Source organism: Emydura macquarii, unplaced genomic scaffold (genome assembly GCF_026122565.2).
Source record: "Emydura macquarii macquarii isolate MOO-44397 ecotype Brisbane River unplaced genomic scaffold, CSIRO-AGI_Emac_v2 contig_2473, whole genome shotgun sequence".
In the NCBI taxonomy this organism is placed as follows: domain Eukaryota; kingdom Metazoa; phylum Chordata; order Testudines; family Chelidae; genus Emydura; species Emydura macquarii.
In genome coordinates, this window is record NW_027132610.1 from 42006324 (window position 1) to 42024751 (window position 18428).

The 18428-nt window shown below is 42.8% G+C and overlaps 1 protein-coding gene across 5 annotated transcripts in view; it reads left to right on the plus strand.

The window, feature by feature from the left end:
• Window positions 1-11825: 11825 nt before the first annotated feature.
• The window catches only part of NDFIP2 (Nedd4 family interacting protein 2), a 66961-nt gene continuing 60358 nt past the window's right edge, over window positions 11826-18428 (plus strand). Inside the window, exon 1 of one of the 5 annotated variants that reach the window (XM_067563289.1) lies at window positions 11826-12026. In XM_067563289.1, coding sequence (XP_067419390.1) covers window positions 11991-12026 — 36 coding nt within the window. In that variant the 5' untranslated portion in view covers window positions 11826-11990. The remainder of the gene's footprint in view (window positions 12027-18428) is intronic. The other 4 variants (XM_067563286.1, XM_067563285.1, XM_067563288.1 and 1 more) reach the window with 4 other exon arrangements.

An 18428-nucleotide genomic window follows, 5' to 3' on the forward strand; every position in this document is an offset into this window, starting at 1 on the left:
TCAAACATATCATTTCCAAAAGAGTCTCGGCATTGCCTGTCCAGGTCAAATATGTACCTCTGCCGGTTGAGGACGAGACACAGCCCAACGTACCTGCTTGCCTACTGCCCAACTCGGCCTAGCCGCTTCGTGCCCGGTTACCCTCTCCCCCCTTTGTCCCTTCCTTCTCCCTCCCTCTCATTACCCTGGGGGGTCTGTGGGACTGCTGGGCCCGGTGGGTGCTCGGGTTGGCCACGGGGGCATGTCGCTGCACCAAATCTGCCATGACCACCCCTCGCCCACCCCCCTACCCATTCGGTGCTAACAGTCAGCCCGCGACCTGACCTTATTAGGGTATGCCAGCGCAATCGGCTGTGCCTTCAGCTCCCACATATTATATGGGAAATGAAACTTAAGTGACCATTATATGGGAAATGAAACTTAACATCAACTAGGAAATGAAACCTATTGCAAGTATCCCCCAGCCACTCTGGTGCTGGCATGAAGCCCATAAAAGGGGTCTTATCCAAGCCCCTGGTTGAGAGCTTCCCAATCCACCAGCCTGATCACCTGGTCCGGACTCTCCTGCTCCCGTGTCCCCGCCGAGCGCGAATCGCCTTTTTGCCGGCCGAGTTCGAGTTCTTGCGTTTACTATGCTGTGTGTCCTTCTCGTCTGGATGGTAAGCTAACTGTGCAGTTAACTGTCTGTGTAAAATCATTCTGTGTCTTGCAGTTAATAGTCCGTTTATAATCACTTTATGTCTTATAATTAATTGTCTGTGTCATATTCTATTATATTAGTCTATATCTTATAGTTAATTGTTTGTTTAAATGTGTATAAATAGTTAAAAATCTATATTATTCCCGTTGTTTTATAATAAACTTCATTTATTCCCTAACTGACTCATTATTGACTCTGGGGGATCACTAACCTGTCGGAACACCACCCACAGCCCAATTCCATCGTGGTGGACTCTGTGAACTCTGACAGCATCAATCCAGGACAGCGCCTTCATCTGTTTGGTAGGAGGCATACTCCTTGGCCACCTTACAATTTTCGAATTGTACACCTTTCGAATTGCAGATGGGTCCTATAGATCATCAGTTCCGGATATTCCATCCACTTCACCTCCCTACCCCTCCAAAACACCCTTCCCCATCTCTCTTCAGGGACCCGTCTCACGAGAGTCTACTATGACAGGAGATAGATCGCCTCCTTCAGTTAGGAGCCATAGAACCAGTACCTCAACATCTACAAGGCAAGGGGTTCTACTCTCATTACTTCCTAATACCCAAAAGGATGGAGACCCATTCTAGACCTTAAAGCTCTCAAGTTCAAGATGGTCACCTCATCAATGATCATTCCTGTGACCCATCCGTGCCTAGGGTAGCCACCTGAAAATGCCAAGGTCAGGGTAGGCTGTAAAAGGAGAGCAGATTCTCCCAGCACTGGTGGGTGACACTGAAGTCAGACTTCCCAACCAGCTACAAACAGTGCTTCTGATTCCCCACACTGGTTATCAAGAAGCCAAAATAAAAATATACACAGTCCCCTTTTCTGCATTTCAGTCTCTGGCTCCCAATCAGCCAGTAGGTCCAGTAAAGAGACCAGTTATTTAAAACTTATGCTCCTTACGAAAAAGGTTTCTCCTGACCTCAAAGGGTCAGCCACAGTACCAATATAAGTTTGGATATTACCCAAAATACCACGCTGCCAGCCAATCCTTTAGTAACTAAAACTAAAGGTTTATTATAAAAAGAAAGAAACAAACTAGAAGGGAAATGTTAAAGGATTAAAGCAATCAGACACATATAAATTGATTCGAAAGTCCATATATATCAGGTTTCTAGTAGAATTGTGGAGTTTGCAGGCTTGTATAGTCCCTCTGGTATACATCCAGTACCTGGATGAGTCTCAGTCTTTTCTTTCACAGCTTCAGTTCAGTTGTAGGTGAGTTGATCCAGAGGTAGGCGGTAGGCTGGAAACTGAAGACTGAAGACAAAATGGATGTGGTGCAGCTGCCTTTTATGTCCTTTGGCCTTTGCCATGCTGCTTGTGGAAATTTGCAGGAATAAGATGGAGTCCAGAGTCACATGAGTGACTGGTAACTCATCAGGTATATCCCTGGCTTCTCCCCCTGGCCCATTGTACTTGTGAATTTCCTTAATGGGCCATTAAGCAGGTGCTTGTGCTGCAGCCATTCTGCCTGGGGTGTCATCCAGACACAGCACAATTTGAAATACAGATATATCAACCATATCCATAACTTCCATTACACATATAACACATGAACATAAACGTTATCATCTTACTTAGCACATTATAACCTTTCTAACAGTACCTGACACGGCATATCTCATATGAATTATTATGATTTTGACATAGTGATGTTAAATAATATAATAAATCCCCACCCCCACCCCAATCCAGCCAGCGTGACAATTCTATCATTGGAACAGGAAGATTGGTTTTTGACTCTCGACCTATAGGACATCTACTTTCACATTTCAACACTACCGGCTCACAGACATTTTCTCAGGTTCACTCAGGGACATGATCACTATCAATACAGAGCCCTCCCTGTCAGACTTTCATTGGCCCTGAGAGTATTTTCCAAAGTTCTCTCAGTGGTGGCCACCCATTTACAATCACAAGGGATAATGATCTACCCTTACCTGGATGAAGAGCCTGATTACTTCAGGAGGCTCATTGAGCCACCGGGGTCATGATACACTTGTTCACGGAACTGAGCATACAGAATTCCCAGAAGTTGACCCTCGCACCAGTGCAACACCTGGAATTCATAGGGACCAACCTAACATGGTACAGGTCAAAGCCTTCCTACCTCAAGACAGGATTCTATCCCTGGTCTCATTTATAGACACAGATCAATGCAGCCCTCAAGTGCCAGCCAGAATCTGCCTCCAACACCTGGGGCATATGGCAGCAAGCACAGTGGTGATTACACACCCCAGACTCTACATGTGATGCCTACAGCTGTGGTTCAGTTTGATTTATGGACCAAACAGAGACTGTCTGGACAAACGGCTGTCACTATCCACAAGGATCAAGAACTCCCTAGACTGATCATAGAATCCATCCAATGCATGAAAAGGATCCCCTTTCTACTGGTGCCACCTTCGTCGCTCCTTGCAACCAACACATCCCTCACAGAATGGGGCATGCATTTAAAGGGTCTCCCAACATAAGGCAAATGGTCAACTGCAGAGATATCCCTACACATCAATCTCCTCAAACTGAGAGTGGTCAGGAATGCCTGCCTCCATTTCCTCCCACTGATAGCAGGGTCACTTGCAACAATCCTAAAAGACCACATGCAAGTATTATATCAACTGTCAGGGAGAGGCCAGATTACCGTCCCTATGCACGGATGCGATGAAACTTTGGAACTGGTGCATCTCTCACAGCATCACCTTATCTGCGGCTTACCTCCCGGGCATGCAAAACTTGATAGTGGACAAGCTCAGCTGCAAATTCCAACACAACCATGAGTGGGAAATGCACCTTGTTCACATGGTTCAATTGTTCGCCAATTACTAGAACAAGAAGTGTTCATGATACTGTTCCAGGGTAGGGATTGGACAGCACTCTCTGGGCAATGCCCTCCTCCTCCCATGGGACAAGGACCTTCTTTACACCTTCCCTCCATTTCCTCTTCTGCTGAAGTTCCTGCTAAAGATAAAGAGGGACGGAGCTTATGTAATTTTGATTGCTCCCACCTGGCCGAGACATACCTGGTAATCTTACCTGTTACAACTCATGATGTTCCCACCAATCTTCCTTCCGCCTATTCCATACCTTCTGTCTTAGGACAAAGGGCATACTATATTTCCCAATTTGGGGATCCTCCACCTCAGCATGGCTCCTACATGGTTGCAGCACCTAGAAAGCTCAGGTCAAAGGACGTGCAAGAGGTTCTACTACCCAGTAGAAAGTCCTCCACACGACTCACTTAACTGCAGAAATGGTCCAGGTTCCAGATTTGATGCACTTCCCAACAAATCTCTCCAGTGTCAGCAACTCTTCCACAAATTCTGGACTATGCTTTGACCCTTTAAAAATCAGGGTTATCCCGGAGCTGTCTCAGAGTCCACCTAATAGCTTTCGCACCATTTCACCAACCCATAGAGGGGTACTCAGTATTGTCTCACCTGGCCACTACAAGGTTCCTTAAGGCAATAACAAACCTCTTCCCTCAACCTCTGCTTTCTACCCCTCGTGGGACCTAAACCTAATGCTGAAAGGGCTGACCAGAGCCCTCTTTGAACCTATGGCCACCTATTTGCTAGCATACCTATCGACAATAACCCACTAATAGGGAACGTGAGCTGGGTTTAGACCGTCGTGAGACAGGTTAGTTTTACCCTACTGATGATGTGTTGTTGCAATAGTAATCCTGCTCAGTACGAGTGGTTTTTCTGATAACAATACCTCAGCTATAAGAACAGGGGAAATAGCAGCTCTGATGGCTCATCCTCCATATACAGTGTTCTTAATAAGGTTGCACTCAGGCCACATCCAAGGTTCATTCCTAAAGTGACCTCCTTGTTTCACATGAATCAATCTATTCATCTTCCTGCTTTCTACCCCAAGCCTTACCGAGACAATAGGGAGGCCATACTACATATCCTAGATGTTAGGAGAGTTCTTGCATTCTACCTTGATAGGACAAAAGCCTTCAGGAAGTCCCCTAGACTATTACTCGCTATGGCAGAAAGGTCCAAGGGCTCAGTGATATCAGTGCAAAGACTCTCCAAGCAGGTCTCGAATTGCATCAGACAGTGCTACCACATTCATTAAATGACCCCTCCAGACTCGATCTGTACACATTCCACGAGACTGATATCATCTGTCACCTTCTTTAAGGATGTCCCCATCTCAGAGATCTGCAGAGTGGCGACATGGTCGTCAGTCCACACCTTCGCAGAACATTATGTGATCACAGGGGACTCTGCCTCTGATGCCATCTTTGGCTCCACAGTACAATCATCTATGACTAATCTGACTGTGAAGTTCCAGCCCTACAAGTGGGGTACTGCTCAGGAGCACCCATAGGGACACTACTTGAAGAAGAAGTTTCTTACCTTGTGCAGTAACAATGGTTTTTCGAGATGTGTCCCCTTATGGGTGCTCCACTACCCGCCCTACTCCCTTCTACTTCGGAGTTCTTGCTATGACTCTGCAGTAGAGAAGGAGGGCTCATGGCACAGCACGAGGGGAGATAGCACGTGAGTGGGCCCAACGGACACTGCTACCAAAGTTTTACAATCAACAGCACAGGAATGCAGACACAGTGGAGCACACACAGAGACCCACATCTCGAAGAATCATCGTTACTGCACAGGGTGACTAACTTCTTCCTCCCATGAGTCATCAGTAAGGTTTGAATTCTCAGGAACTTTGGCATTGCTGCACAGGGCTAAAAGAGTAATGCCATTAGGATTTGACCCAAAGCCCTTTGAAGTGAATGGGAGTCTCTCACTCCATCCAATTTATATCACCTAAACTTAACTGTGTGCCCTAAAAGTGAAAAAATATATGCAAATAGCTTCTAATTAGCCCTTTCCCTATCTTCCTTAGCTTAGGGTGTCACACATTTTAATATATATTTTATACTGTGTTGTATGCATCTAAACTTTTTATATATTACTTTTGAATTTCCCCATTAAACACTCCCAGGTTCTGGTCCAGTGTTCCCTCTTCCCTACAAAACTAAAATAAGAATACTAAAAGTCATTTCTCAGCAAAGCCAACACAACAAAGCCTCAATTGATCCTGTAAGTGGCTCTGCTTGAGTGGATCCTTACACCACACAGAGCTCCATTAAAGTCATAGAAAAGCTCCATGGAAGCAGTCTGCAGAATGGGCCCCATATTTGGAGTTTCTAGGCCATGCAGCTTTGAAGATAGAAGGAAGCCAAAAAAAAAAAAGTCATAAAATATGTCAAAAGTGAAGTTCAGATACAATTTTCAAAACATCAACTTAAAACTTGTCTTCTGATTTTTTTTTCCAGATATCCCAGAAGAATTCCTCACTGGGGTAATATGTAAAAGTGAATATTTCAGGAAGAGTGCTTTCTTTTTGAGAAGATGAGGGAGGCAAATCAGTCCTATATTGGGAAGCTTGCTCTGACATTTTCCATTGCATGGCTACTGATGTTCCATAATAAATTTAAAATACTTTTAAATTAAGCAAAACAGCGAGAGTCCTGTGGCACCTTAAAAACTAACAAATTTATTTGGGCATAAGCTTTTATGGGCAGAAACCCACTTCATTGGATTCATGAAGTGGAAACTTCAGTTCAGTAGGTATATATACAAATGCAAGGATGGGTGAGTTACATCACAGTGAGGAGGGCAAGTATTAACGACATAAATTCAGTCAGGGTAGATGAGGCCATTCACAACAGTTGATGAGAAGGTGTGAATGTCAAAAGAAGGAACATTATTTTTTGTAGCGGGCTAGCCACTCCCAGTCTATATTCAGACCTAGTCTTATAGTGTCAAGTTTGCATATGAGTTCCAGCTGGGCAGTTTTGTGCTGGAGTTTGTTTTTGAAGTTTTTTTGTTGAAGTATGGCAACTTTCACATCTGTTACTGAGTGTCCAGGGAGATTGAAGTGCTGTCCTACTGGGGTTTTTGAATGTTACCATTCCTGATGTCTGATCTATGTCCATTTATTCTTCTGCATAGAGACAGTTCAGTTTGACCAATGTACATGACAGAGGGGCATTGTTGGCACATGATGATGTATAACACATTAATAGATGTGCAGGTGAATGAGCTCTTGATGGTGTGGCTGATGTAGTTAGGACCTATGATGGTGTCACTTGAGTAGATATGCGGGCAGAGTTGGCAACGGGGTTTGTTGCAAGAATACGTTCTGGGTTAGCGTTTCTGTTGTATGGTGTGCAGTTGCTGGTGACTATTTGCTTCAGGTTGGGGGGCTGTCTGTAAGCGAGAACTGGCCTGCCTACCAGGGTTGTGAGAGTGAGAGTAAGCAAAATATTTTAAAATAAATATAAATACCCACCAAGTTAAAGTCTGATATCTTCCAGCCCAAACATTCTAGGTCTGTAAGCATATGTTTGTAGGATAAGTATAAAATTTAGGAATTGAATTTAGCTTAAGTTTGGTTATGGAAATATATACATGTTGTAAAGAAAGGCCTTGACTAGCAAGTAGAAGGAAGGCCTTGAAAATAAGTGATAAATAAAGTAGGGAGGATGTCTGGTTCAAAGAATAACTAATGAAATAAGGGGAAGTTTCTAAAAAGAAGGACTCGATCTGATAGATGGTTCTCAATAAGAAAAAAATAATCTCTCTTAAAGGAAACCAACATAACCCTTTCCACCCCACACACCAGTGTTATCTCCTATGTGAACCCAGGTGCAACAAAAAAGCTGTTGATCAGCAGGAAGGACATGAAGAAAAAAGAAGGAAAGGCTTTGGGAAGAAAGGAGGTTGTAAATCGGATCTGGATTAAGATGGGAAATAAGAGTGATCTGTCTCAAATTGGTGTTTAACTGAAGCCAGTAATTGGCAATGACATCACTTGTTTGTTAAAGGGTATAAAAAGTAAACTGTTAAAGGGTTCATTGCTAATACCTGCCTGATCACATTGGAGCTAACCAGTGTGGGTCTAAGTCCCTGGGTTTAGCCATTTGTAAGTATCTTGATCAAATGCTTATAAATGTTTTATTACTATTTGGATGTAGTAAATTGCTTACTAGTTAGGCTTTTTAAGAATGTTTAGAGCAACTGCATAAAGTACCATATTACCTTTTAATTGAATAAAGAAATGTATGGTTAAATTGGTGTTTGGTGATTTCCCCTATTAATAATTTCAGATATTAATTCCAACAATGTTACATATCCCACTGGAAAGCTGGTAAAACTCCTCTTTCCATGAAGCTTGCTTCTGATAGCACAGAGGCAAGAGATATTGAACCTTAAACCTAAACTGACTATCCCTTCCCTGTGACATTTGGTATTGTAGTTCAGTGATTTGACAGTCATTCAGTAAAAATACATATGGTATTCTATATATGCTATTTATAAAATCAGTAATAAACCTTTCTCTTAGGCTAGAGTAGTTAAACACAGAAACCCTCATTACACATGGAATTGAAGAGGAAGGAGCAGAAAATCCTGACAGGAAAATAAGTTCATTAGCTAATTTCTAAACTATATTCCAGTCCCAACTTCATTTTTGTTCTGTTAAGGCTCCTGATGGATGACAAAATTCCTGAATGAGGAATATAACAACTACCACAAACAATAGAATAGGTAGTAATGACTTGATGTGACAAAGTAAAAGGAATTTATTTAGGCACAGGTTCTCAGCCTGGGAATCACAATCACCCTTTCTTTTCATCATGGCTGGATGGGAAAATGGTCTCAAAATATCTTCAAACATGCAGTTGTCATAGTATGGAAGAAGTTGAAAACCACTGCTTTATGGTGAGATTTTTAAAGGCATGAAGGGCAGTTATGTCACTGATTAAAAGTCAGTGGGAACTGAGCACCTGTCATGTGTCTTTTAAAATCTCCCACTTAAAATATTAACTTATGCACTAAGTATTAATGAGGGACCGTCCCTATTATTCTTAAACTCTATCCCTCTGGAGTCCTCAGCCCAGTGCATAATACTAAAATTCAAAGGGAAGTCCCCACTTTTTTCTATTAATGTCTCGATATCTATCTTTCCAATCTTGGTAGCTAAAAATTTGGCTTTCAGTAATTTAAGTTTCATGATTAAGGTCAGCAAATGGCTGTAATTAAAAACAGTGAATTTATACAGCTGGGCCTACACCATAAAAATTAATCATATTTGCCAAGATCTGTCCAAGGCCTAATTTTCCATTGCCTACACTTTGTGTAATCATTTACCCATGTGGGAAAAGGTGTGCAAATGTTGTGCTATGTGTGAATGGACAATTCTGTTAGGGTGGTGTTGTACAGGTGTGAATGACTACACAAGGCCCAGGAGTCCATCTACATGAGAGCTAGGATGTGAAACACTTTCCAGCGAACTCCAACTCCCCCTCACTCTGTTCAGTATCAAGTGCTTAGCTGGTGGAGGTAACCTGGCAAAACTGTACTGAAGCCAAACAGGGGTGTCAGGGAATGCAAATTCTGTTAGGGTTGCCACCACTGAGGAACAAAAATACTAGGATATCCAGACTGATCCTGAGCCCATAAAACTAAACAGCTGGCAGTGTGTCCTGAATACCCTTACAGATTTCAAAGGCCATTCCCTCAAAAAAAGGGATAAGCCGTGGAAAGCCTGATGAAGCTGGAACCCTAGTTAAGAAGGAGGTGCCAGATGTGTGTGACTGTACTGAAAGGGACTGGAGATGGTTGGGCCATAGGATAAGTCTCAGCATGCCAACTCCCATGACTGCCAGTACACCACATGTGCTTGCAATCTTGCAATTTTTATCATGACTCTCATGATAATTGGTGTTTTTCTTAAAGCCCCAGTACCTGGAGTATCATGAATAAGTGAAATCTCAGATTTCATTTTTTTAAAATAATATGTTTCTAGCCCTCATGATTGCAGGGAAAAATATGAATCAATCCCGGTATAAACCAAAGGCTTAGAAACTACAAGGCAAGTGTGTATGTGATGGGGGGCTGGGCTGTGAAGAGCACAGGTGTGTGTGTATGTCTGGTGCTGATCTATGTGAGAGGTATAGATGTGTGTGTGTGGGGGGAGCTGGGTTGAGGGGCACAGATACATCTGTAGGGAGCTGGTCTGTCTGAGGGTCACAGGTATGTTGTGTGTAAAGGGCTGGGGCACTGATGTGTGTGTAAGTGTGTGTGTGTGTAAAGTGCTGTGAGGGGCACTGATGTATGTGTCTGTGTGTAGGGGACTGGCTTTGGTTAGGGGCACAGAGCGGTGCATATGCGTGAACAGGTGTGTATCGGGAGGTGGCTTGGGGGCCAACAGTGTGTGTGTAAGGGGCTGAGAGGGGTACAGGGATGTGTGTGAAAGGGGCTGGTAGGGGCACAGGGGTGTGTGTGTGTGTGAAAGGCCGGGAGAGGAATGGGTGTGTGCGAGAGGGGCTGGGAGAGTGACACACTGTACCTCAAAATGACACCCTGTACCCACATATTCACAACTGTTATATGATTATGATATGTTTTGTACAAAGTATGCCTTGTGAGGTATCAATTGAGAAATCATGATCTGTTGAACATTGCTGTCCCGTTGAATTATGTGTATTACCATTGTAGGTGAAGTTCTGAATTTTGGCCATCTGTTTGTTACTGAAATATGTTATGAGTCTGGGAGACACCCACAGGTAGCCTTTCAGTGGCAACAAAGGAGCAAATAACACCCCCAAGGCAGATTTACATCAGGATTACATAGAGCTAGCAATGTACTGATGGTCCATTAAGGAGAATCTACTCTCCCAGTGGGCCCCTCCTGAAGACTCCTGAGAGAGCAGGAACACAATGGAGGCTGTCTAACCCATGTGACCCAGCAAGGATATTTCTAGCATCTGGAAGAGAATATAAAATAAGGGGCAAGAACATCATCATTTCTCCTCTATCCTTCATCATCTCAACACCTAGAAGCAAGATCGTTTGGGAAACAAAGGGAAGCCTCCTTGGACTGGAGAGAAGGGATGGTCTTAAGTAGGCTTTCTAGTAAGTATGAACTGTGAACTGAATTCTGCATATAACATCCAGTGGTTGGGTGAGAAAAACTGCTTGATTCAAATCTTGCTTACTCTACTAGTTTAGGATTTAGACTGATTTTATCTTTAATTTCTTAAGTAACCAACTGTGACCTCTATGCCTAACACTTATAATCACTTACCTATCTTTCTGTAGTTGATACACTTATTTTAATGTTTTATCTTTACCAGTGAGGTTTTCTAAAGTGTTTGGGGAATCTGTTCAGATTACAAAGGCTGAGGCATGTCCACCAGCCTTTCAATATCATAAGCAGTGTAAAACTGTACATTTCTGGGGTGCAAGTCTGGGGGGATTTGCTGCTGAGAGGTAAGAGCCTACATGTAACTTTGTGTGTGCCCATTCACATGGTACTAATGGCTGTGTGACAGCAAAGCCAGAAAGGGTTTCCCGTTCATCAGCAGGGCAGGGTGAGAGGTACCCTGAGCCAGAGAGTACACAGCTGTCCCATGGTTCAGGTTGTAAGGGGGGGTGGGTCGTAACAATAAGGAGACAAAATAACAAGTGTGAAAAATCCAGACAAGGGGTCGGGGGGGGGGGGGGTAATAAGTGCCTATATGAGAAAAAGTCCTAAATATCAGGACTGTTCCTAGTAAAATCAGGACACCTGATCACCCCGGGGTGTAAGAGAAGGGCAGGCAGGGATACAAGGGGTATGTGGGGGACAAGGTCAGGGCATAGGCCCTGAGAAGCAAGGGTGAATGGGTGTGTATGTGAGGCCAGGGGACTGTGTATGTGTGTGGGGCACACGGGCGTGAGGTAGGTGGGGTACAGAGGCAAGTGTGTGAGAGGCCGCTGGAAGAGTACAGGGCGTGGGCGTGTGTGTGACGGAGGGGAGGGGCACGAGGCAGGCGAGGTGAGTGTTGCGCAGGGGCTGAACTGCGACGTGCAGCCTCCTGTATTATGTGCGTCAGTCACTAGGAGTAGGAGTGGGGGCGGCGGCGGCGCCTTCGTGCCCCTCCCTTCCCTTCCCTTCCCTCTCCTCCGCAGGGAGGCCGCTGCGGCGCCCCGCCCAGGCCGGAAGGTGGGCGGGTCTGAGGCAGGGGGCGGGGCGGGGCAGGGTGGTGACGAAGCGAAGCCGCCGGCTGGCACTGGCCGGTCTCGGGTTCTCGTAGGCAGCCGCATCCGGACGGGGCGGGGCCGCGGGCGGCGGAGGAGGAAGGAAGGGCCCGGCCGCTGCGCCAGCGCCAGCCAGGGACCCGGGGCGGCAGCCGGCCGTGAGGGGAGAGCGAGCGCGGAGGAGCCGGGGTTTGGCCGCGCCTGTCTGTCCGCAGGCGGCCGGGATGGATCACCACCAGCCCGCCAGCCGCTACCAAGTGGTGAGTGTCCGGCCCGCCTCTCTCCTCCTAGGCGGCTCTGCGCGGGGGGAGCGCGCCGCGGCCGCTTCCTGGCTGCGGGGCCGCCAGGCTCTGCCCGGTGAGACTGGTCCGGAGCTTCCCTGTCCTGGAGGTGGGGGGCCGGGGGCGCTGCCACTGAGGAGCCGGCCTGGGTCAGTTTAGTTATTCTGTTGTTGTGTGGCCGTGTCTCCCCGCCGGGGCGCTGCCGCGGGAGCCCGGCTTGTCTCCGGGTCGGGGGTGGTTCATTCACGACTTCCGCGGGGTTGGAGGCTTGGAGGCCTCGGCGAAATGGCTTAACCTTGATCCGCTTGCCCCGGCCGAGTGACTTGGCACGTAGGTCGCCGTCGCCCAACTGAACCTCCCTGCTCCTCGGTCCTAAATGACCTTATTTTTGGAGAGCTGGGGGAAGGTGACTTGACTTGGCTGCTTCTGAAAGTTAAATCACAGGCCGATGTCTCCAGTCATGGCTCGACAAAGGTTTGTCCAAAGGGGCGTCTGCCCAGCCTTGTCAACGTAGAAGGGAAATGAGAGGGAGGGGGGAATTTCCCCAACCCTCCTTTCTTAATATGTGAGCTGACGTGAGACTGTGTTTCCTTCCTTAACTTGTTTTCTGGGGAATCTGTAGTTGTTTGGGGATATAATTTGGTATATATAGTCTCACTGAGAGAGTTATTCTACGGATTTTCAAAGAACCCTGTTCAGTTGCTTCTAAATTAAATGTCCAATTCTTACTGTATTGCTACTCCCCTCCGCCAAAACAGTGCATCCAGAGTCAAATCTGACAGTCGCTCCATCGTGAATTGATTGTGTTGTTTCTCTCTAGTCACAGTACCTATATTTAACATCACATAAATTACAGCTCTAAGATGTAGACTGAGCAATAGTCACAAGAATGTGTTAGACTCAGCCTGAAGTTTTAGCCTTACCCGTCAACTTCTTGTTTTTGTGGCTTTTAATCCTATTTTTAAAGGAACATAATGTTAAAAAGGTTAATCTGTGTGACTAGTCATAATTTGCAATAATGAAATATAATTTTAACTACCTTTCACTGGTTATCCAAACTGGGAAGTAAATAACAAAAACAAACTAGTCAGTTTCACTTACGTTTAGTCCATTTCCTAGTTTTTCTGGATTTCAAGACCTAACCTATTTCAAATTCTACTGCATTGTTTACAATCCAAAATATAACAGATATTTGTATTCAGGTAGATTTTTTTTTTAGAATAACTCTGAAAACATTATTTGTTCAGAACCCAAAATGGGGTAGATGTTAATTCATCCGTTGATGGATGATGTGTGCCTTTCATTTGTTACTTGAGCGTTTAACTTGCGGACAGTGTTGGATCCCTATCTACTTTTGGATGATCACACTGCAGCAGTGTCTTGAAACACTTATGCCAACTGCACTTTTGCCAGTAGTCTATTTCTTTTTGACATAGACCTTGCTTCTGTGATCTGTGCCTTTGACACATTGAGACTGGATTATTGCAGTAAGTTCCAGAGCAACATCTGAAATCTTTCTAAAAAATTTGAAATGGTCCAATTGTGGCAGCTTGCTTGCTTAAATAGTTCCTCTTGGTTGCAGCATATGCTAATGATGCTCTGGTTTGCACTGGCTGCTGCTTGGTTTTCAGGTGGAATTCAAGTTTTTATTTTTGAGCTATAGAACACAGAATTATTTTGGACCTACCTGAGAAACTGCCTCTCTCTTTGCTGTATTACCACAGTTGCAATGCATATGAGGAGAGATTAAAAAGACTGGGAGTATTTTTCTTGGAAAAGAGATGGCTGAAGGGGGATATGATATGATGTGGAGAAAGTGAAATTATTTACCTGTTCACATAACACAAGCACCAGGGGTCACCTGATGAAATTAATAGGCAGCAGGTTTAAAACAAACAAATGCACCGTCAACCTGTGGAATTCATTGCTAGGGGATGTTCTGAAGGCCAAAACTATAACTGGATTCAAAAAAGAATGAGATAAGTACATGGGGGATAGGTTCATGAATGGCTATTAGCGAAGATGTTCAGGGATGCAGCCCCATGCTCTGAGTCTCCCTAAACTTTGGACTCCTGATGGTTCTGTTCATTCCCTTTGACTCATCTAGCATTGGCCTTTGTGAGAAGGCTGGATACTTGGCTAGATGGACCATTGCTTTGACCCAGTATGGCCATTCATATGTTCAACAGAGGCCTTGCATCTTGATCCTCATTATTATAAAAAGGGGAAAGGGCTGCTGGTAGAGCATTCTCCATATGGATCCCTTCCCCCTGGAATACTCCATTGCTCCAAGGCCAGAAATAACTCTCTGGGCATATTGTAAAGCCGATCTGAGTAGAATTGACAGAAGGTGGAAGTTGTTGGAAGTGTAATTTATGTGGTAGGAGTTTGAAGTTGTATTAGTTTGTTTGACTGATGTATGTTTCATGGAAGGAAGAAGTGCTGCTGTTTTGCTCAACTTTTGTTTTATATGTCCCTTTGATGTTGTGTTTAAAATATGAGGAAGATGCCCAAAATTGTGGATGTGTGCTCTTTGGGGAGGGGTTTTTACGAGTGAAATTGAAATAAATGTAAGATGTAGTTCAAATAGTTCACTACATAAACTGACTGCATAAAGGTTAATGTGACATAATTTTGTAATTATAGTAATGTTTTCTGTTAACTTTTAAACTTTTTTTTTTTTTTACATTTAAAGTAGGATGCTCTGAACTTGGACTAGGTCACAGTGAGAATAATATGCTTAATATGCAGTATACCCCAACAGGAGCTCATTTTGGTTTTATAAGCTTCTCACTCCTTATTTCTAAACTCATTAAATCCAACCAGTATCATGACTGTATTTTGTGTATTTTTTTCTTTTATTCTGGTATGTGAATAGCAAACATGAATTTCTTTTCTCCCCCTCCTTTGTGCCTTCACTCCCAACTCTTTGAGCTGTTTTCTGCCCAACTCTTCCTCTTGCTGTGACTCCACGATATCTTTTCTAGTAAATTCCTGGGGAGAATGATTTAATTCTGACATTAATTAACTGAATAATAGTAATAATACTTAAATGGCTTTAGAGGAAATACATCATGAACTGCCTGTAAAGTTTTTTTTAAAGTAATTTTTGTTCAGTTTAATGAACACTAAGTTAAAGTGGACAACAATTTTTAACTCAACACAAACTGTTCTGTGTAAGAACTTTAACTCAATATTTGCTTGCTTTATTTCTTTGTCAGAAAAAACTTATTGAAGGGTAAACATATTAAAAGAACAACTTTCTCTGCCATTTTTGGCTAAAAATCACAGATACATTTTGAAAATGTTTTAAAAATGCAGCTTTTTTTTTTTTTTTTAATGGTTGTGTGTGGAGGGAAAGGGGAAGTTGCAAGCTTAGAACCATCAGCGGATCAGCGCATTATGTAACTATATCTGTCCTAGGACCTGTGATTGGTACTGCTCTCTACACCTACTTTTTCTGTGCAACTAAGTGTTGGGTAGGATTTTGTCATCCTCTCCTTAAGGGATATGACATCAGAGGTAAATCAGCCATTTGTCACTCTTTTCTCATCCTTTCCTCTTCTCCCCTTGGTAACTTGTAAACTGCTGTCCTGTTGGTTCACGTGCTTTACAATTCTAAAATCTCATTATACTCATGAACAGTGCTGCTATGCCCTTTTCTGTTTCATCTTTGTCTTCTTTTTCCTGATCTGTTTGTTGTTAGGGTTGCTGTCTCAAGTCAATTACCTAATGGAATTGTAACAAAAAAGAGAAATTTTTTTCAGTAATCAATTTCTCCGCAACTTATTTTTATGCTCTTTTACTTCTTTAATTTGGATACTATTATCCATGTATCGTAAATGTTTTAATTTTTTTATTCAAGCATGCCTGCAGAAAAATATGATCTGAATTACATTTTTGTCCCTATCAGAGCAGAACAGTAGAACTGGAGTACTAATGACAAATATATAGAAACTGGTAAACAGTCGAGTGTTTATTTTCAGGATAGCTTTTATGTTTGTGCCTTTTTCTAGGAAATTTGATTTGCGTTACTAACGAATTCCAGGGTAAAGTTTTCAGAAGCAACTGACTGATTTAGGTATCTAAGTGCTTAAGTCACTGAGGAATCTTTAAAAAATTTTACCAGTAGCACTTGACTTAAGTCCTTGGTTATCTTTGGGCAAGCAATGTTTTATCCCTACTGAAGAGTTGCCCTGAGAGCCAGAGCTAGGTTATTGTGGGGCCCAAAGCAAAGTAATATGTGGTTCAATCTGCCTTCCTCTTCAGCTATGAATAAATCCACCATGTTCACATACACAGTTATACCACCGGCAACCGCCTGTCTGCCCATGAGTACCCTCAGTAAGTTCTGAGGTTCATTGATCCCTGATGAACATGCCTTTCCACTTCCAACACACAGTGGGAAGCCAGGAGATGTAACCAAAGCATAACTCTCTAATAGGGTGGTCCATCTCTGAGTCACATAATTCCGCATATGGGAATTAGGGATGATGCTCTGGCTGTTAGGTCAGACATATGTGATGTGAGGCTCTCCAGGATGCTGTGCAGGCTGTGTTTTACTTTAGTGGTAGACACATTCATCAATCTACAGTTTCTAAATAACTTATCTATCTTGATGAAGCTCATTGTATAAATGTAAGATCATTGTTCCGCAAGGTACGTGCATTTGGACCTCTTGACATTCCAGCAGATGCAGGTGTGATTTAGAAAACGTAACCATGTTCATGAAGCGTTAAAAATAAAAAATGGTTAAGTAAATATTCTTGTTTCGTTCACTTTACATGCAGTTATAAATTGTGATGGGCAGTTATTTGTGACACCCATCTAAGCAAACTTTCAACCTTTTTCACACACTAAATTTACTCAGTCATTTTTTCCATTCTCTGAAGTTGTCCATCTTTCTGTACCATTACAGTGTATTAAGTGGTTGTAGGGTTTTAGGTTTATGAAACATGAATCCAGTGCAAAATCTGGTTATATTTGCAACTAATTAAAAATGCTACACGCTAGAAATAATAAAATACATCAGTCAATTAAGCCTCTTTAGCCATCAGTATTAATGCACTCAGATGAAAATCAGCTTACTCAGGAAACTTACTAGGAAAAAGCCTTAGTCAAATCTCCTCTCTTCTCCTTTCCCTCCCGCTCCCCATGGTACTAAGCCTAAAATGTGATGGCTAAAGAAAGAGATTGGTTTTACATTTTTATTGCTTTATGATCTATAAAGAGAGACAGGTTATTTTTACATCAGAAATACAGATCCTGTCAACATTGGAGAACCTTCTGATGGCCAGTATCACTGAAGAGATCAAGCTAATTATATAATGAAATGCCACTGTTTTCCATTGAAGCAATTGTGGTGCTGCATCATAAATTGAAGATAGTGTTTTGCTTTTAAAAATCTGTTTTTTAAATAATGAAACATTGCCATATCCCAGTAACATCCCTTACTGTCTTCACTGTAATGCCTAAGACAGTCATACTGACACTTTTAATTTGTATAAATCCACTGTCCATTGAAGATGAAATTATCTTCAATTCAGTGGACTTGTGTAAGATTCTCTGCCCCACTTCAGCTCCATCTTAAGGGCTTAAATAGCACAGAAGAACTTGCATATTGAGTAAAGTTGCACCCACAAAGAATAGGCCTCTTTCTCACTAGCTTTGTCTTGAATTTAGTATTAAAAATGGGAAATACATAATATAACTTTTTAAAAACTCTTAGAATGAGAAAATAAATTGATGTAATTATGAATGGACAATACTTTCAGCTGCAGGTAAAAGCATTTTTTGTTTGACCCGCGCAAAGTTTCTCAAACAGTTGTACCTAATCAGTTCCCCCTCGCCCCCAACTGAAAAAGGCCTTCTTACTAGTGAATGGAGGAAGATACCTGTCAAATTTCCTCTTGTTATAACCTCAGATATGGTGCTGTTTTTAATCTTTTCGTGTGACAGCAGATTATTAACACAGCTTTGGCAGTCATTAGTATATTTAATAATTGGCATGTTCACTTCCCAAAAGTAAGTACTCTCTTTTGATAAATCCATGCCTAAATGATACCTTTATCAGGAAAAGATAAATAGATGGGACTAAGGAGGTATTGTTCAATCACTTCTTTAACGTTCAGAGCCTGTCATCACATTCTGAAATTCATTTTTTCAGGGCAGTGAAATGTTAATATTTTGACACCTTAAGGAATTGATTGGAGCAATTATACTCGTATGAAAGAAATCCCAAGCTTGCTTGATCAAGTTCACCTTTTTTCCAGCCTGTTATTACATTTATTGAAAACTGTCTTTGTTTTGGATCCACTTTAAGCTCTAAAACATTCAAGTTACTTCCTATAGTTGGATGTCATTCCATGTTGAATTAATGGT